The 20634-nt window shown below is 52.3% G+C and overlaps 1 protein-coding gene across 1 annotated transcript in view; it reads left to right on the forward strand.

The window, feature by feature from the left end:
• The first annotated feature begins 244 nt into the window (after window positions 1-244).
• Ildr2 (immunoglobulin like domain containing receptor 2) overlaps window positions 245-20634 on the forward strand; it is a 52936-nt gene continuing 32546 nt past the window's right edge. The window contains exons 1-3 of the mRNA XM_026381811.2: window positions 245-298; window positions 14637-14969; window positions 15812-15931. Coding sequence (XP_026237596.1) covers window positions 253-298; window positions 14637-14969; window positions 15812-15931 — 499 coding nt within the window. The 5' untranslated portion in view covers window positions 245-252. The remainder of the gene's footprint in view (window positions 299-14636; window positions 14970-15811; window positions 15932-20634) is intronic.

Raw genomic sequence — 20634 nt, forward strand, 5'->3', positions numbered from 1 at the left:
CCTGCTCTCCTGCGCGCCCAGCCTGCTCTCCTGCGTGGCCATCCCCGCTCTCCTGCGCGCCCAGCCGGCTCTCCTGCGTGGCCATCCCGGCTCTCCTGCGCGCCCAGCCCCGCTCTCCTGCACCGCGGGTTCTTCGGCGCGAACAGCCAGCCATCCAGGGACGCCTGTGCCGCCTGTGCCGCACGTCGTCGGACCCCTCTTTCTGGCCGCTCTGACTTTCCCGTGCCTGACCTGCATGGGAAGTTGGGGGAAATGGACAGGGTCGTGCTGGGGTGGATCGCTGTCTTCTGGCTAACAGGTAAGAATCGTTTCCGCGGAGACGAAGAACTTTACGTGTATTCCCACAGCGGTGCGGTTCTCACCCACCCTGGGCTTCCTCCTTAGTGACCATGTTGAAGCCGCTTAGCGAGCTGGTGGTAGGTGGGGGAGGGGCCGTGTGTGTGTGTGTGTGTGTGTGTGTGATGGGGGGGCAGGGGAGAAGCCCCACGTTTGACTCATTGGCTCTGGGCTTCTGTTCTTCATGCGTTCCTGTCTCCATACCGCAGTTCTTCCTGGTCTTAGCCTGAGTTTGTAATGCCGAATCCTGGGAAAACCCTGGCTGAAAAACCAAGGCTCGGAGGAGGCTGATTCTTTAAAAAGGAATGATTGTTTTTTTTTTTGGGGGGGGACGGGTAGGGGAGTATCTCCCCAATTCCTTTCTTAGAGAAGGAGGAAGACCCAGGGCATGCTCTGTGGCTCCCTGGGCTTCAGGGCTCAAATGAGGAGGATTGGGGAGGATTGGGGACCCAGGCTTGATTGGTCGTGGAGTCTGGGCCTGGCTCTGTCACTGGTATCATTTGGGGAGTGGTTCCGTGGTAAAAGAAAAAGACCCTTTCTAATAATGGACTCCTCTCCCCCACACACACTCAATAAAGATACTTTGCAGAGAGGTCCGGAGGCCCTGGCCTTCTCCCCATCCATCGCTGGAGTCCCCCTGGATCCTTGTGTCCTCTTCTCCTTTTTGTGAACTTTCTTCCCATTCTTCCGGGGCTGGGAAAGGCTCCTGTTGGCAGCTAACAACAATATGTCCTACCCCCAAGGGACAGTAGCCTAGGGAGTGACCAGGCCTAAGAGATGGCCAAAACTGCCCTAATGAGGGGTGGGGTGGCTTGGGCTGGGATTTGTTCAAAACCCAGTGGGGACAGAGTGATAGAGAAAACAGCAAGGTGTCAGAAAGGTGACAAGACAGGGTGGGGACAATGAGGGGCATAGAGGAAAGGGAAAAATAGCACAAACAGGAAGTAGTTTTGCCCCTCTGAGTTGCCACCAGGTCTGGAAAAGAAAATCACGTCACTTGGAAAGGGGAACGAGGTTAAGATAGCCCAGGCGAGCCTGAAGGAGGGTAAAATACATTTAAGAAGAAAGGCAAATGCTCATTTCTCTTGTTGCAGAATAAGATTATTGATTGCCTACAATTTTCTTCTATTTCAAATGAAAGGCCCCTAACATTGCTCTTGTGCCCCTGGGTTTCAGCTGGAGAGGGTACCCTTAGCAGAGCTAGCATCTTATCTTGGCTGCTCTGAGTTCATCCCTCCCACGTTATTCAAATATGAATCATCTCTAATTTCAGGGTTTGGCTGATCCATGCCTCCCCCTCCCCTGGCCTCCCAGCGTTTCCACTGCCACCCTCATGATTCCGCTTCCTTAATTTGTCTCTTCTCAGTTATCATCTTCCAGGTGCGCTGAGACCTGCAGCCTGTACGGGCAACTCCCTGAAGTCAGCCAGGCATCTGGGGAGGGGTCCTGAGCCAGAGGAGCTTTTCCAGACCTGCTCCCGAGATGCACCCTGGGGCTGTGCAGGGGATGGGAGCAGCACATCTGGCCTCTCTAGATGGCTATCCGTTTCTTGTGGACTCCTTCCAGTGGCAGGGCCCCGAGGAATCTAGTTCAGCTCTCTTGGTTCTAGAAAAGGAGGCCCAGGGAAGCAGCATGCACCCAGCACAGGGGTCATTGGAACTAGACTGCAGTTTTCCCACCGGAACCTCGGCCGGTCCTGTTGCACTCTCCCCTTCTGCCTTCCTGGGTTGGTGGAGGGGTTTGTTCAATTTGTGCATGAGGAGGCGATGCCTGTGCCTTCTGCCCTCCGCACCTGGAGAGGCTGCTCCTACCGGGCAGCAGGCAACAGGTTCCTATCAGGCCACCTCTGCAGTCAGATGGCTGGGGCTGCTTTGCTCTGCAGGGAGGGTTGCTCCTTCCGAGCCACTGGTCACCCCGGGCACCCTCTCCTCCTTCGCTGGTGTCAGAGGTGCCCAAGGACAAGCTGTCTCTCAGCCTGAGCCAAGGAGAGGAGCTAACGATGGCGGCTGGGGAGGGGGGTCGAGGAGAGAAGAGCAGTGGAGGATGAGTTGGAATCAGACTCATTCCTCACAGAGAAACCATGTGAGGAAAGGTAGAAGATTTTAGTCTAGCCCAATCAATGAATTCTCTCTTGAGGGGGTGGTAGAAAGGGAGGGAGAAAGGAAAAGACGGATTAAAAACGAGACAGAGAGCCAAGAAGAAAGCCACATGGTCCTGCCTCTCCCTCCCTGTCCCACCTCCCCCTCCCTGTTCTCTCTCCCTCTCTCCCCCGGCCCCCTCCCCCTGCAGGCTGAGCAATTTCCAATCAACACTTCAGGTTTCCCCCTCAGGCTCTAGCAGCTCCTTCCTTCTCTCTCTGCTAAAATTCTGAATTTCTTCCTGCTACATATTTAGCCTCATGATTTCTTATTGTCATTGTGATACTGCTTCCTGCAGTAGATTGATTTTGCTGTTGTTGTTTTGGAAAAACAGAATGCTTACCAGCTGCCATTTTAGCAACAGGTGCCCTCTAGCTACAAGGCTTGAAGGAGGGTTCACTCAGGTCTTTGTTCCTGAATATAGGTGGCATTTCATCATTCCTGGTAGCAGGGGCTGGGGAAGGGCTGGGGCTTGGCTCTGGGGGCCCATCCGTGTGTTTCCTGGAGACGTTGGCGGGTGTCTGAGATGAAGATTGCCTGCTCTGTCAGCATTTCTTGTGGCAGCCTTGGTGTCATTCATGCATGTGTCCCTCCATTCTGCAAACTTGTATTCCATTCCTGTGGCTTCTAAGCCCTATGATAGGTGCTGAGAAGGAAGCACCAGAGGACGCAGTCAGTGGCCTGGAGCGAGGGTTGTGACCTAGTGTTCAGGCCTTTTGTTTTGGTGGTTGATGGTCCCTGATGAGCGCCACCTCGTGCTGCAGGCCAGCTTCGGGGAGGCCCAGTGAGGCCGCACTAGGGGTTCCTGTCCAGATCAGCTCTCAGAGGAGGTGATGGTGAATGAGGACTTTTCCTCAGGCAATGGGAGTGGGCTATTCCCACATCCTGGTCATTGTGCTGGAGTTAACAAGATAGACAGGACACGGCCACTGCCTTCTAGGAGCCCAGCATGGTGGTGCAGGTACGGGTTATAGAATTGTGGACACTCAGTTATGGAGTGATCGTGTTGTGGGTAAGCAGCAATAGAGACCTGCACTAAGTACTGTGGGTGCCTAAGGGGCTCCTAACCCAGCCTCAGGGGAAGGAGGTATTGGGTAGTGGTCATTTCCTGGTCTCATTTGCACTCGGGGGGTGGCCTGGTGATGGTGAGGACTGGTTTGAGTGGGGAGACAGAGTGGCATGGAGATGGAAGTGTGGCTTTTGGAGACTTCTGACACCAACCTCCATGCTCTCCTGGCTTACCCTGTCTCCCTTCCAATTTCTCTCCCTCCCGTATTCTGCTTTCCTCCACAGAAGTGACCTGTTCAGACCAGGACATCTTCCTTTGATGCTTTTAGCACAGCCATCCTCATGCCCACCTCCCCCAAGTGATGTTTCTCGCTGGGTTCGGAGGAGGTTGGCTCAGTGTTACTCCCCACAATCTGGACATGTGCTTTTGAAGGGTGGTGGCCTCACCCTGATGGAGGACTGCACGAGCAGTCTAGTGTGAGGTGTGGCGAGTACTGTGCTCAGAGTCTGAGTGCCGTACTTAGTGCTTGGTGAGTGGAGAGATCCCTTGCCTGGGAGATGTGGTTTAGATTCTAGTCCCAGCTCCTCCTGCAGCCATAGTGGGTTTGTATCTTGGTCTTGAAAGGTGAGGAATGAGGTGTTTTTTGAGGTCGCTTTGACCTCTAAGATTCTAGATTCTGAACTTTTCTCCCTTTAGTTTAGACTGGGAATCAGAGCTTGAGTGACAGGCCCATTCTTCCTCTCCAGGGCAGAGCCATCAGGGGGCCTCCGCTTCCTTCAGCCTTTTCAGTCCAGTTAACAACTGGAATGGAAAACACCAGCTAGGAAAGGAGGTGCTCGTTAGGCCTTTCAGAGCAGATGGAGTCGCTCCCAGTGCTCGGTGGACACTGTCCCCTTGGAACAATGAAGTGTGGTCCTGTGGGGCTGGTGAAGGGAGACAGATAGGACCACTGCTGGTCCAGCCAGCCCGGATCTAGAGTGACCCAGAATCGTTTCGTTGAGGTAGGGTCTTGCTGTGTTGTCCAGGCTGGTTCTGAACTTGTGCGTCAAGCCATGCCCCTGCCCTGGCTTCCCAAGTAACTGGGATTTCAGGTGTGCACACCGTGCCCAGCTCCAGTCTCAGATTTTTGCTCCAGGGCTCACTTACTCTTCACTCCTTCCAACTTCTTTCCTCCAAGCAGGAATATAAAGGAAGATGATGTGGGGGTGGCTGTTCTTATTTACCAGCTGTGATGTGTCTCTCTGGGTTAGGTGATGTTCCTGCGCCTTATCCCATTTGAACCTTCAAAGTGAGGCGGGCACTGCCCACTTACACCACAAAGACAGAGGCTCAGAGGAAATAAGTGACTCGTCCAAGCTCATGGTATCTTGCTGATTAAAAGCACAACACGGTGTCGTGGACTTAATGTGACCTGTTTGTTTTTAGTGTTTGAATCCAAGAGAAAACTTACTTGGTGGTGGAAGTGGATCAATCTAGAAGTCTTGATTTAAGAGAACATAGATAATATCTATTATGGCACGCGGGGTCCTGAGGCTTCGAGTTGGTAGAAGTCAGGGGAGTAGAGCAGGGGAGAGCAAGGCAGGATGCCGGGTCATCTCCCCCAGACAAGTGCTGAGTGCACAGGAAAGGGGCAAGTGAATGGGCAGTGCTCCAGCAAGGCACAGGAGGGCAGGCTGTGCTGCTGGCCACCTGGGACCAGGCTGGTGCTGTGCACCCAGGAGCCACACGGGGTATGGCTGCTGCATATGTGCGCTTAAAGTCTTAGTCTTTGAGACCATTTTGGCTCTCTGAAAATGAAAGAAGGTATTTTGGATGACTAGAGTTCTTTATGGGCCAAGAAACGAGGAGGAGCTCAGAAGAACATGCTGCTTCTTCTGTTCCCTTCCAGCATCTGGAGCCCTGCAGCAAGCAGCACTCTGAGTTGGGGGCAGGACCCCCTCCCATGCCCTTGCACCCAGAGGTGGACTCAGAGACAGTGAAGGGAGGAAGGAGGCTCTAAGTGGCTTGGGTTGCATGATACCTTGATATAATTTTCTTTGGCTTGAAAATAGAAAGCTAACCTACTTATCATGTTGTTGTGATAATTAAAATGAGATTGTGTAAAACTCCTAGCACGATGTTAGACACACAGTAGGCCCTCAGTACTTATGAACCTAGATGAGGCACATTAATCAGCATTTTGACACAGGATCAAGCAACTCCAAAATCTCAAAAGCTCACAGCCCCCTGTACTTGTTCTTGCTCATGTTGCGGGAGAGCTGCAGTGCACTGCGGGCAGCTGTGGGTTGGTGAGGCTTGGTGGAGTTGGCCCAGTTCCAGCTGTCTTGTTCTAAGACCCTGGATACAGGACAGCCGCTACCTGGGCATGTTGCTCTCCTGGTGGAGGGCAAATGCTTAGGAGTGCGGGCTTGTGCAGAGCCGAGCCACACACGTGCCTCTGAAGTCTGCCTGGTGGCTCCTAGGGCACATCTGCTCCCGTTCCACTGGGCAGAACAAGTCATGTGGCTGAGCACAGTCTATGGAGTGGCCAGGGTGTTCTGCCCACAGAGACCAGTGCAAGCGTGTCAAACAGTCCAGTACTTACTTTGCCCCAGAGTCTTTAGAATCCTGCAGAAGGAGCTTGTTATTGATGGAGGACATAGAGGATTAAGCAGGACATTCTCAGGCCAGGGAACATGATTCTGTGGGGCTGCTGTGGTTTCAGTAAGAGCAACTCCTGAAGAGTAGGTGTGAGCGGGGAATGACTAGGAGGGAAGGGAGATCTGCAGAGGGCACAGAAGGTGCAAGAGCCAAGAGTCAAGGACATGGTGACTTCTGGAAACTAAGTAGGGTGGAAGCAGTTAGTGTGGCAGGAGGAAAGGCTGAGCAGCTCCTTCGTGCTCCTGGAGGCTGCAGGGTGACTTTGAAGAGCCAGAGCCAGAGCCAGGGAGTGTGCAGGCAAATGTGCATTTTAGGAATGTTGCTGACCCTGGAGCAGAGAGTGAATTGCATGTGGGTGGGTGGGACTTGCAGCAGAAGCCAAGTAAGAGACCCTTGCAGAAAGCAAGGCAGGGTGCGCGGGACCCTGAGCCCTGGCCGTGCAGCGGGCATGAGAGGAGGGGAGGTGACGGAGAGGGAGGAGGCAGGACTGGCTGGTCATGTGGTGGTTGAAGGGGAAGAAGGGTCAAGGATGCCTCCAGTTTCTGGCTGAGGATTTCTGGGGCTCCCACTTGTGGGCATGAGTTAATTCAAGAGAACATCCCAGGGAGGGAGATGAAGGCCTCCCTCCTCTGCACCTCCATCCCTCCTTTCCTGCCTCCCTCCTTGCCTTTGCTCTTCGTTTCTTTTCTTTCTCTTCATCATAGTCCAAGCTCTGTAGCGAAGAGACCCTACAGTACAGTGAGTCACACAGAGTACTTGATTTCTCTCTCGGTTCCCGCCCATGGGGACAAGTCCTCCATGCCCACTGTGTGGCACCCCGGACCGCTCTGGTCACAGGCACTTCTCAGCTGGAGGAGCAAGTGAGGCAGAGCGGGGCAGCAGTCTTGGAGAGGTGACCTGGAATTTGCACACATCGCTTCTGCTCACAGAGCTGTGTCCTGAACCTAGTCACATGGCCACGGTCAGCTTCAAGAGGGGCCAGGAAATGCAGTACTTGGCTGGCTTTTCTGGCCAGATTAAAACCTGGGATGTTCTGTGACTGAAAGGGGACAGGCAGATGGGTGTCTCCATTCTGTGACTTCCAGATGGGCAGGGAAGGTGTATAGTTGGGTCTAGAGCTCGGAGGAGAGATCTCGACAGGAAGTACGGATGATGAGCTGATAAAGGGCCTTAGGAACCTTCTTCTAGGAGTTTCTTTTCCGGTTCAGATGACTGGTTCATCCCAGAAATCCGATCCACTGAACGAACCAGCACAGTTTCCCAAGTACCTCTGCCCTTTAGGGTAAGGACTGTCCCCCTTAGCACTGGCTTGCTGCCGTTGGAGCAACAAGAAGGCCGGGGAGACCTCCCAGGAGCTCATTCAGGTCGGTGGGGGGCAGGCACACCTGACAGAGGATCTGTTCCTGACTTACCCACACAGTGGTGGTGGAGACTGAGGCGGCACGGTTCAGTGGGACACACAGAGATGAGCTGGATGGACACAAGCTCTGTGAGCACTAGTGCCAAAGGTATCGGAGCAGATGGTGGCCAGGCCATGAGCAAAGCCCACCTGGGCAAGGGCAGCACCGGCATCTACCACATCCTGCTGCCCTTCAGAACTCTTGGAGAGAATACAAGGATGCTATCATGTATTTTAGGTCTCGGAATGGTCCATCCGTCTGTTACCCGACCTGAGACCGAGGTTCAGGTACCGTGGTAGCAGACAAGAGAAACTGATTCTGGCCAGGGCAGGAATTGGCCCGAAGGAGGGTGATTAACTCAGAGAATCAATGCTGGAGAATAAGGCCCAAAACATAGGCAGACACTACGCAGTGCTTACTATTCTAGCAAAGCCATTTATGTTTTAACCCAAGTTTATGAAGAACACGGGCAGTTCCTATTTCTGGAGGAAAACAAGCGTCAAGCTGCCTGTTCTTTGACTTGACACCTTCAGCCTATAGGTCAGCCTTGTCCCCATCTCGACAGTCACTGCACTAAAGGATGCTCAGACTCTTCCCTTGTTGGAGGGTGGCCTGGTCCTAGCAGAGAGGCTAGCCCACCCCGTTCATCTCTTCCACTTGGAAAAGCTACCCATTCATCATTTCTAAAAGATGCTTTAGGAAGTTGGAACAACATGTTAAAAGTGCAAAAATGGAAGATGAATTTCTTAAAGAAGTCTTAACTCAAAGGCAGGAAAAGGAAGGATTGTATTGTCATAGTGCGTAAAGAAATATCTTAGTTGTCTGAGGCCAAGTTATCCTGGGGAATGAGCAAATTCGTCACATTCTGCTTTGGAAACTTGAGTTAAGGGATGGGTGAGCTTTGTACAAAATTTCTAAAGATGCCTGTCTCTAACAATAATTTCCATGACCTTTAGCAGCAGTCTTTGTTTCTCTAAAATGGGGCTGTGGTTATAGATCTGCCTCTCAAAGGTGCTGGAAGGAAGAGCTTACAACTAGTGGGGAAAGGAATGGCTTTGAAAAAAATGAAAGTGCTAAAATAAGAACAGCTTTGCCTTCACGTCTGCTTTGTTATTCTGGCAAGAACACAGTTCGTCAGATATAGAGTCCTTTGGAGAACTGGGGCAGGGCCTTATTTTACCACTCGCAGGGAGGCCTTGCTGCCCTGGGGGCTGACCTTCCCCAGACTGGTGATCCAGCTACCCCTCAGACTGCCCAGGGGACTGCTGCTCTGAGCTCCCACTTCCCACTCTGCCTTCAGGCAGCCTCCCAGACCGCAGAGAAAAGCCTCCCAGGTTCATTTCTTCATTCACAGAGTCAGGCCCCGGTTTTTGACCTTCAGCAGCCCCCTCAGCAGTCCACGGGGAGCTGGACTGGTCCATGCCCTCGGGGACTTCATAGTTAAAAACCTAGTTCATATTGAATTTCTCAAGATCGGGGGCTGGTCTTATGTCTGTGTTGCCAGAACTTAAGGTAGAGTTTAAAAATGTCATTGATTGAATCAAAATTAGAGTCTTCCTGGGGATTGGGGCATAAGGAATAAAGTTGTTTCTGAAGGAGGACCCCCTCCTCCCTAGCACAGAAAACCACTCATGATCTTCAGGATGCCATTCAGGGCTGCCTCTGATCAGGATTTCATTTTTAAAAGACCAACCCAAACAACAGCACCTTCATTTCAGAGGGCTAATGTTTACAGCAGTGCTGTGCACACCATGATCCTGTACTTCACCTCTTCTGTCTCCTGCTCTCTTCTCTAAACTGCCTCTCTGGTTTTCTGGAATGATGCTGTAGTTTGGAGGATGAAGGACAGATTTTTTTCTGCACCTCTGCAGATCTAGTAAGAGCTTGGAGTTCCTAAGCTGTGGCCTGGTGGGCCTCAGTGGAGCGGCCCTCCTGCTGCGCAGCCTGTGGTCCTTGGGCGAGGCCCCCCCCCCCCCCCCCCCGTCGGTGCCTCTCTCCCACTCCCAGGAGCGTCTTCAGTCACACGCCTGACGGTTCCCCACACACCTGTAGTCCAAGGACAGAAGTATTTCAGTGTGGCTGGAGCCCGCGTGGGCTAGGTCCCAGAGCAGGCCACGTGAGCCTGGTCAAGGTGTGTGGGTTTTATCCTGGAGGAACTGGGGAGTCAGTGAGACCTTAAGGCAAGAAACTGAACTGACATGATTGGACGATGTGTGCTTTCAGAAGAAGACTCTGGAAACATGCGGACAGTGGCCTAGCCTGGAAGTAGACAGGAAAGCACTGGTGGTGATGGACTGTGAGGTGAGGAGGAGGCTTTGGAGCCCGTCAGCCGGGATTCCAGCCTGCCACCTGCTGCCCTGAGCTGCTAGGCAGGACAGACACATGTGCTGAGCCTCGGTGTCTCCATCTGTAACACGCAGGGCCTACTTTACAGGACTGTTCAGAGAATTCACGAAGATGTGGTGTGACGCGCACGGGCAAGGCCCTGGGTTCTGTCCCCAGCACTGAAATAAAAGAAAACAAATGAGAAGTTTAGCACAATCTCAGACACCCGTTAAGTGCTGACAACTGTTGTCAAGGAAGAGAAAATAGGAACCTGATTTAAGGGAGTGACAGTGGGACAGGGAAGGATGGCTCAAGAGCGCCTGAGACTTGGTGACCACCTGAATATAGTCAGATGGAGATTGTCCAGGCCAGATTTATCTGGGTCGCAGGGTAAATGGAAATAGGCCAAAGAGCTCAGGACGAGGCAAGGAGCTCCTGAACAAGAGCTGGGTGGAGAGAGATGATCAGTGAGGCTTACCCATGTTCCTCTTGAAGCACTTGTCGACAAACCAACGAGGCTTAAGGGACTTGAGGTGTGGGTCAAAGCTGGTAGTTGGAACCACAGGGATGGACACAGCTTCTTAGATCCGATGAGCAGCTTGGCCTAACAAAGAGGCAGAAACTTTTAAATCCATCTCTCTGGCCTTCAGTGGTGGTTATGCTTTTGTATCAGCCTGTATAGTTTCAAGCATAAGAAGTATTACATTTTTTGCTTCTGGAAAGAATTGGAATAGGGAAAAAATATATTTTAAAAGCTGTAAAGAGTTAGGACCCAGCTCAGCACACTGACCCAGTCCCAGGGCAGATCTCTTGGGAATGGGAGCCAGAGAGAGGGTGTCTCCAAGTCAACCCTGAGTGTCCCTGGAGACTGGAAATCCTCATTCCAGTCAGCCCCCACCCCTGCAGAGCCAGGTCTGTGAAGGGGCAGAAGTCCCCCGAGTCGGGTGGAAAACAGCACTGAAGTTGGGTCAGTCCTGCATGAGGCCTACAGGAAGCAATATCCAACCTTCAGGAGAGGGGCGGGTCCAGGGCCCCAGGAAAGCAGGCTGGTGTTCAGGGCAAGGCTCTGTCCCATTGGGGGATGGAGTGGCACATCAGGACACCAAGGGGAAGCAGCTCCATGTAAGGTGGACAGAGGTGCAGGAAAGAGGTGCTGCTTGGGGTCTCTCACCACGAGTCAGGGCAGGGCCAGAGCCATTCCAGCCCCATGCTAGAGTGGGAGGTGGGGAGGCGGAGGCCAGGCAGGCTAGCACCCTCGTCCACTGTCCTGTCACAGTGCCCCTGTGGGGAGAGGGCATTATGTCACTCACGGTACTAGGAGGAACACAAGTCTCAAGGGGATGGGGTTCGTGGTAAGCTCGGTTGGCAGGCTTAGGATTGGTTGGTCTTACAGTTTGAGACCTGAAGCACCAGGTGGGGATTGGCAGTTTTAGCTTGGTCTCCACTCTGTGGTCCTCCCAGATCCAATAAGCTGTCATTTACTGAATCCCTAGCCCTGTTCTCCAGCTTTTCAGATCGCTCCTTGGTGTAGTCCATTTGTACAAGTGCGCACGCGTGTTCACATACGTGTCTGTGCCCGTACGCACACATACACACACAGGGCACTCTCCCTGGTTTCCGGGGTGCCTGAGCAGTGTGCGCTGCAAAGCACAGCGGGACACTGTCCCCGTCGTCCACTCCTAATGACGAGGTCCAGCGTTGCTGGGCCGTAACTGCCCGTCCCGCCCCGTTCACACTTCCCGTCTCACCTGGGCAGCTTGCTTGCCCCGCTCTGGGTTCACAGCTTCATGGAAGTCAGAGGCTACTCTTGACAGCCACAGCAACTCGGCAGCCACCAGATTTATTGAGTCCTTACTGTATACCAGGCATTCTCCTAAGTATCTAAGATAGCATGTCGTTTAACCCTCAGACGACTCCACAAGGTGTAACTGTCATTCTGGTTTCCCTCCTGAGTTGACCAGTCAGCCTGAGGCTGATACCTTATAAGGTGGATGGACATAGGCTGGAGTGGTAAGGCCTGGGCTCTCATCCAGGCCTGACCCCAGAGTCTGCACCTTTAACTGTCATGCTGTGAAAAAGCAAAGGTTGCTGAGGAAGCAGTCCTTATTCTTGGGAGCGCAAGTCTGTGTCTGTCATGGAAGAGGCTGAGGACTGACTAACGCTAGTTAATAATTGGTTGAGAGAGTCCAGTGGCTTGCTTGCTCAATGCCTAATCTCCTTCACAGAGAACATAGCCAGGGAGGAGGCTATTCTTCATAGTCATTTAATGAACAAAACCCCAACTCCACTCTCGTTCTCAACATAAATAAATGAATGATGAAGAACATTAACCCCCCACCACCACCACATACTGTATGGGGCACCTGTCTCCTTTGCTGGTTGATTTGTCCTGGGAAGCCTAAGAACTCTGCTTTACCCATGGAGCCTCGTAGGGAGCGGAACAGAAGGGAGATGGCCAAGTACAGAGTGTCCCCGGGACAGTGCCTGTGACTGATCATCCAGCCCAACTGCTCTGACTGAAGTCACTTCACCTTCCTGTTCCTTTTTATCATCTGAAAAATTGGGCTGTGAATAAATATTTGAAGAAGAATCACAAGACTGAAAATCAGTGTAAAAATCAGTGCAGTAGAATTTAAGGAGAAACCGTGCAGACGTGTGTTTTCCCAATGCAGCCTTGTGAGTCAGGAAGAGCAGAATCAGACCACAACATCTGGGGGTGTGAAGGGGAGCGTGGGGACGAGTTTCCCATCTGTTTAATGTGCCTATAATCTCAGCTGGTGGTGGTGGGTGGTCTTTGGGCTGCAGGAGCTTCAGAACGGGAGGTGGGGAGGTGAGGCAGGGTAAACTCTCTTCTGCCTGCTACCCGGGTCAGCGCCCTCTGTGGAGTCCACTCTATGGAGTTGCCTGATGAGGTCACATCTGCTAACGACCTGGGGGTGGGCATGATGGTGATCACGAGTCTCAGATTGCTCTGTGGACACCACCAGGGCCTCAGGACTAGCACATGGCCAGGAGACGGTGGGAGCCCCGCCTCTGCTGCCCACGCTCTTTACTCTACTCCACGGTGGTGACTCATGAACCAGCTTCCCCGGAGAGTCCTGGACATGCTCCGGTCGCAGTCACCCATGGGCTCATCCGTTCCCCGGGCAGTCACAGGTAGCTGTAGAGCACCTGGTAGGTACAGAAGGCTGAGATCTGATACATCTCAAATCCTTCTTGTGTTCACTTCCCGGTTGCATGGAATGGAGAAGCCATTCTCGAAGGGGAATTAGAATCTAGGTTCTCGTTGTGCTTTTCATTGAAGAGAAACTCTGGGCTGGAAATCAAAAGACCTGAGACGTGTTATCTTGCCCTGGTGGAGGGAGCCTCAGTGAAGGAGTGGCTTTGTGGGATGTCATCGTGGGCCAGGACACAAGGCACCTGAGACAGCAGACCTTGCTCGGTGTCCTAGGTCCCCACTGCAGGTCTAGGGCAAGACTCTGCCTTGGGTGCCTGCGTCCACTTCGGAACCTCGTCCCTCTGTCTTCGGATCCCATTTTTCTGCCTCTCGTCATATTTCGATTTCTGCTTCTAACAGATGTTCCCAAGCTGGAAACTCTCCCACACACCTGGGAACCTTCTGGTCTTGTAGCCTGGGATGTCTAAATCCTATGGTCAGGTTCATAGTGGCCCTGCAAGGTCTCCCGGACACTCTGCTGATCTCTCACTCACCAGTGTTCCCATCTTGCTTAGTCACCAAGCCTCAGGTTGGATCTTTTTGCCACTTAAACTTCTGCTTTTTAGTTCTTCTTTTGGCTACCCTTCAGAGCTTTTGGACTTAGTCTACTGCCTTTGATCTGGAATAAAGACTTCTCTTCTCCTTCATCTCTGTCCGCTTTACTTGGTCACCATCAGGAAGGGAAGTCACCTCCTCTTCAAGTCACACTTCCTGGCTTCTTTTTCACTACTTGTGGAACCTATGTTGAGTATCTGTGGGCTTCATAAGCCAGCAAGGTAATCACCCTTCTTACCTGAAAGGGAATGAAAATAAATAATGGCAAAATTATTGTGATAAATGTCTAGAAGAGAATGCTGGATATTCCAATGGCACAAAGGAGGACGTGACAAACTGGGTTGGTCAAGAAGCCTTTGAGCTGGGTTTTGAAAGATGCAGAAGAGTTTCCCAAGAAAGTGGGAAGGCATTCCAGAAGCAGGGAACACCGTGTGTCCAGGCCTGGAGGTGTGAGATGGTTCGTCCCGTCGGGAAAACTGATAGGCATTTGATGGATACTCCTGGAGCCTGGTGCCAAAGTAGAGGTGCTTCAAAGAGCTGAGGCTGAAAGGGGAAGAGGAAGCAGGTGGGGAGCACCTCAGATGCTTTGCTGAGGGTCCTCGAGGTCCTAGAGGAGGGGTGGAGCGTTTCTAAGAGAACCAACTGTCAGATTTAGAAAGGTCACCTGAGTTTTAGCAAGGAGGACGGTCCGGATGTTGACAGGGGGATGCAGGGAGATCTGACGGAGGTTTTCATCATCTTCTAGGCAAGAAACAGAGGCCCAAGCAAGAGCATGGGAGTGAGGTTAAAGAGGAGAGGGGCAACCTTAACAATGTTAACAGATCACGATGGCTAGACTCAGCAACCGACTGGACCTAGGGAGTGAAGTAGGTGTCTGGGAAAGACCACCAGGTGGACCTGGATGCCATCAATTCCGATGGAGAAGATGGCCGGAACGGTTGGGGCAGTAAAGTGGGAAGGCGGTGGTGGGCGGCCGGGCTGTGGCCCTGTGTGGACATGCGTGTTCTGTTTTGCAGCCGTGGCCGAAGGCCTCCAGGTGACAGTGCCCGACAAGAGGAAGGTGGCCATGCTCTTCCAGCCCGCGGTGCTTCGCTGCCACTTCTCCACCTCCTCCCATCGGCCTGCCGTCGTGCAGTGGAAGTTCAAGTCCTACTGCCAGGATCGCGTCGGGGAGTCCTTGGGCATGTCCTCCCCTCGGGCCCAGTCACTCAGCAAGAGGAACCTGGAATGGGACCCCTACTTGGACTGTTTAGACAGCAGGAGGACAGTCCGAGTGGTGGCTTCAAAACAGGGCTCCACTGTCACCCTGGGAGACTTCTACAGGGGCAGAGAGATCACCATTGTTCACGGTACGGATGCCCTTCTCTGGACTCTAGGAAAAGGGAGGGAGGTCAGTTGCATTCTCCGCCGACACAAGGGGACACCAGCCTCTCACTCTTTCAGCCCCTGAGATCCCACTTTATAGGAGGTGGGAGGGAGCATGAGGAGACCCAGCAGATTGCTCTAGGGGAAAGTGGCTGGGCGTAGGCGGGCGAGTGCGGCCTCCCGAGAGCACAGAGGCCCGCGGAGGACAGTGCTTAGGTTCGGAGCTGAGTCAGAGTAGGTTCCAGTGAAGGAACTTCCGTCCCAGGTCCTCAGCCTTGACAGCGCCTCTTTGGCCCTTTCCCAGCCTGGGAAGCAGACTTTGCTAAGAACCCCGTCCCCAGGGAGAAGGGAGGTCACACACAGGTTGCAGAGCCAGGCGGATGTGAGGCCTGAGCCCCGTGGGTTTCTGTATCAATTCCACCCTGTCTCCTGCTCCCTAAGTTTTGGGATTAAAAAAAAAAGTTCCAGGAGTCCGATACAAGCTGTTTGATTATTCAAACTGTGGAGAATTCCTGTGAAATCAGCTGATTTCTAGGAGTCCAGGGTTATTCTGGAACTTGTCCGTCTCTCGGGGCCTCTGCAGGCCTGGGTGGAGGCCTGCCTCCCACAGCTGGAACGAGACGCGACTGCACCATCTCTAGTTCTCACCTGAGGGAGGCCAGTTTTTGCTGTTGTTTTGTTGGTTTTGTTTTAAATAAAGGGACGTCTTTCAATCGCCATCCAGGCAGATTCAGAGAACACTGCAGACGCCTCTCCCGTCCCCAGCTGCTCAGTGCTTTTCTTGCTGAGGACAGAGTTTGAGAACTGGGTCCTTCTTTCGTGACAGATGCAGATCTTCAAATTGGAAAGCTCATGTGGGGTGACAGTGGCCTCTATTACTGTGTCATCACCACCCCCGATGACCTGGAGGGCAAGAACGAGGACTCGGTGGAGCTGCTGGTGTTGGGTAAGTGACCACCAAGGCCCGGGTTCGCCTGGACACTGTCCTGTGCTCACGTCTCTGCCTGAGCGTGTTGGTGGCTTGCATGCAGCCTTTCTGGTTGGTGCTCAGACCAGCCTGCTTTGGACGACGCGCCTGGGAGCAGCAGCTTTATGGATGTCTTGCTTCCTGGAGGCTGCAGCCCTGGTCAGCCTCGGCCCAGTGTTTTCTCCTCGCTTCCTTCCCTCCTCCTTTCCACTTTCCCTTTAACCTGGACTTCGCTGTTACTCTTGACTTGGCCCTTCATCAGTGAAGTGTTGAAGCAGCGCAGACACCAAGGAGAGTTAGAATCCCTTGGTGTGTGAGTGGCTCTAGTGACCTCAGGGTCCTTCCCACTCGCTCCCTCTCCTGAAGACAGTCACAGACGAGGTGGCTGTAAACCAGAGTCCCCTAGCAGACGGTGCACCACACCCAGAACTGTTTGGGAGATGTCCTCGTGTTTAATTGGAAGGCGAATTCTGGAAACCTAAAGGGGTCTGAGTGACTAAAGCACATAGATTCAATCCTCATTACTGTCAGTCTCTTTGTCACGGAAGGCTCCTCCTGATTGGTGGCTCCTTCTCTGTGGAGTCAAGGAATGCGCCTGTTCCAGAAATGACCTCCTGTTGACACTGAAAACTGAGTGCATGTTTTGTGTTCTATAGATGTTGGCTGAATAAGAAAATTAGAATAAAGCATGCAGAAACTGCCTCAAGTGTAGGAGAAGGGGTGATTGAAGACATCCACTTGAAGCAATTTTTCAGAATAAATTACATTTTTTGTAGCTTCCAAGACATCAAGTGACAGCGATTTGGAGAATGGGTAAAGGCGCCTTGTTTTAAAAGCAGTCGAGGTTGAAGATTGATTTTTACCCTTTGTGGGAACCTGAATTGCCAGAAATAAAGTGGCATCTTCTACTTAGAATGTCTAACCGTAGTTTTAATCGCATAACTTTGGCAAAACAATTGTTCTGAAGCCTTAGTGTGCATTTTACAAATTGGACTAAAGGTAACGTTGGGCACCTTGCTAGAAGGCTGACTTAATCTTGGGGCCCAAAATACAAAGCATAACTGCTGAGACTTTTTTATTTCCTTTCAAAAGGAAATAAAAACCGAAAGGCTTGTATTAATGTTGCAAAAGAACACAGGAGGCTGAATTTGAGATCTGCTGTGGCTCCATGAATCAGAAGGGAATAAAGAAGATTAATTTTTGCTTAATCACACAACTCTAATAGCCAAGTTTGGAGGAACAAGTGGCTCATTGAGCCTGCAATTAGCTAATTGGGAGCACAGTTATTTGACCAGGCGGCCATTTGCAGAGAAGTAATTGACTGTGAAGGAGAACGAGGCCACAGGTAAAAACCACTTGAAAACATTGGTCCCAGTTGTTCTGCACACAGGGAAATGAACTGAGGGGAAGCGGTCCTCTGAATTCGTGCTGGAGTGGGTGGGAGCATTCCTCCACATCACAGCACACGAAGCAACTGGGGTCAAGGATGCTGTTCTCAGGGCCAAAGGGACCCACAACTGGTGGGTGAGAGCAAGGCTCAGAAGAGCATGGTCACCAATGGCAGGAGGCAAGATGAAGGACAGAAATCAGTGCTTACTCTGAACAGAATCTTGAGGGGAAACTGGAGAAGCTGCCAATCAAAGTTCATGGCAGGAAAAGCAGCCCAGCTGAGCAGACCCGGGCAAGGGCTGGGGGGGCGGAACCGAATGGCTCTGCGTGGCCACGTGAGAACGCTCAAGTGGGATTGATGGGCCATGGGAATGTTAGGGCAGCACGACTCAGGTTACCCATTTAGAGGGTTAGTTGGCAATCTGCGAACATTTTCTGGGTGCATAAAGTACCGAACGCAAAACTGAGCCTTGTTGGCCTTGATACTCCTTTGTGAAAAATTTCAAAACACTGTCCCAGTTTTGAACATCCTAGTTGTTTGGTTGTTGTATCCCGCAGGCCTCTTTGATAGGTGTGTTCTTTTGAGACCAGGAGAGTGACCTCATTTCTGAGGCCAGCCACTAAGGAAATGGAAACATCAGTGGGAAGATAACAGGGGTCCATGGTTGACCAACGACCACGTCCATGAGTCACTAGTTCTGTCGGTCACTGAATTTTGTGAGGAGTGCTTGGAGGATGTGTTCCAGTGTAGAGGACTCAGAGTGGGGACCGTGGAAGATGTCTCCCCATATTTGAAGTGACGTTGTACAGGAGGGGCTGGCAGCACACTGCCTGGCTGGGCAGAAGAAGCCAAGAGTCGGGGTTCAGGGAGGGTCAGCCTCAGGGGAAGAAGGCCCGGCAGCACCTGGAGACATCTGTACCTGGATCGAGCATCTTGGCAGCAGTGGGCACTATGGAGAGGAATACCCACTCAGCCTAATTACTTGTGAGCTTTATTTGCAATTCTAAACTGTTGGGTTAAGAAGTAAAAAACAGATTTGCTGGTAAATAAGAAGGTGACCCCCAGGAAATCCTTCCTCTTTACAGAGATGCACAGGGTTTCAGAACAGAGCGGGTGATGCTCACTGGCAGGGACCAGAGGGAGGATGCTGTGGCCTATGCTCGAGAGCCAGGAGGGTGTGTGGCCTGGCTGACAGGTCAGGCTAGCAGGACTGGTCTCACAGGGTGTACAAAAGAAACACCTGGCAGTGGCTGGAAGGAGCAGCCACCCTGGTTCTTGGAGATGATTGCAAAACAGGGAGCAGAGAACTGATTGGATTTCAGATGCATTAGTGACGAAAGAGACAAACTACAGAGACAAAAAACTGGATGCAAAAGGTGAGGAGAATTTAGTTTCCTGAGTATATTCCCAAAGGTGAGGCTGGAAAGCTGATGGGCAAGACCGGGAGGTGTCATACAGGTAACACTCAGATGTTTGGACTTTGCCGGGGGTGGTGGCGCACACCTGTCACCCCAGCGGCTCCTGAGGCAGGAGGATCCCAACAACCAAGGAGCTGTGACCAGTGAGGAGACACCAGCCACCTCCCAGGAGGCTGTCGACGTCTATGGAGTGGACTCTTCATGGTCAGCATGCACATGCTCAGCACTGACTCTTGGAGGCACAAGGTGAGCACAGCTCTGGGGCCTGCCCGTTCCCACGTAAGACACAGGCCCCACAGCGCCTTCATTCTTGGCGCCTGGCTAGGCAACGTGGAGAGGGAAGCGCAGGAACTGGTGCTGACCTTGGAAGCACTCAGAGTCAGGGTGCTTCTGGTGCTGTGGGGGAAACCAAGGCAAGACACACCCAGAGCCAAGGGACCACTCTCAGAGCGAGACTGGAACCCGAGACCAGCGGGTACTGTCCTGGACCGCCACCCTGTCAGCTCTGTGGCGCACTCGGCCCTCCTGCCCATTGTTACTGGAACCTGTTACTCTGATCCTACCTCCCACTGAGGTCCAGGCCTGCTTTCCAAGTGTCAGTGAGACCCCACCATTGTGGTGTCCCATGGCTTCTTAGGGGATGTGTCCTAAGCCCCACTCATTCTCCTGCCTCTTAACCTGCTTTTCCACTGCCCTCCTTCTCACGTCGTGGCCAGCTGTGGCTCAGCAAGGTAGAAACGTGTCCCCTGTCTGACCCATCCCTCCTCATTTCCCTTTATACATCACTCACCCAGATCCTCTGCATCCCTCTCAGGAATGTTCTAGGTTGCCTGTCCTCAGTTCCCCACGGGTTCAGAAGCCCACACTTTTCACCTGTGCCACGGCAGCAGCCCCGGTCTTGCTCCTCTGCTTGGACCTCTCTCTGCGGCATCGCTTACCTGCCTGCTGGGCACCTTTCTGATTCTGAGACCTAACTTCACTGTTCTGTTAGGGTTTCTTCACTGGCTCTCAGAGTCTTCAGGATGAAATCCAAACCTCTTTGGTTTTTGGTACCAAGGATTGAACCCAGGGGCACTTAACCACTGAACCACATCCCCAGCCCCTTTTTAGTTTTATTTAGAAACAGGGTCTGCCGAGTTGCTTAGGGCCTCACTAATTTGCTAAGGCTGGCTTTTAACTCATGATCCTCCTGCCTCAGGAGCCGCTGGGGTGACAGGTGTGCGCCACCACCCCCGGCAAAGTCGGCAAAGTCCAAACATCTGAGTGTTACCTGTATGACACCTCCCGGTCTTGCCCATCAGCTTTCCAGCCTCACCTTTGGGAATATACTCAGGAAACTAAATTCTCCTCAACTTTGCATCTAGTTTGTCTCTGTAGTTTGTCTCTTTCGTCACTAATGCATCTGAAATCCAATCAGTTCTCTGCTCCCTGTTTTGCAATCATCTCCAAGAACCAGGGTGGCTGCTCCTTCCAGCCACTGTCGGGGGGGACAGTTTGTTCCCTGCCCTTTCAGATTGTGCATATGTCTACCCATCGATCAGTAGAGTTGTGACCTTCTTCTAAGTGAAGAACAACTTTGTGAGCTTCTTTTTCTTAAGAGCCCTGGGTTGACTGGGCATCCGGATAAGGATATTTTCAGTGTGACCTCTGCTGATCCCAGTGTCTGCACCACTTGAAGAGATACACTGAGCCCTCCTTACTGTAGTCACCTCTGAGCCAAGCTCGGCCTAGTCACCCTTAAGACCAAAACTTGTTCCAGTTGTTCTTTGCAGTTCCTCAAATCCCGGTATAAACCCACAGTAAAGTCCTGATTCTGCCTTCTTTCCCGGTTGTGAGGAGGTCGGGACTTGCTGCCTACTCACTTCCACCATTTC

This window comes from Urocitellus parryii, chromosome 9, assembly GCF_045843805.1.
Source record: "Urocitellus parryii isolate mUroPar1 chromosome 9, mUroPar1.hap1, whole genome shotgun sequence".
Lineage (NCBI taxonomy): Eukaryota > Metazoa > Chordata > Mammalia > Rodentia > Sciuridae > Urocitellus > Urocitellus parryii.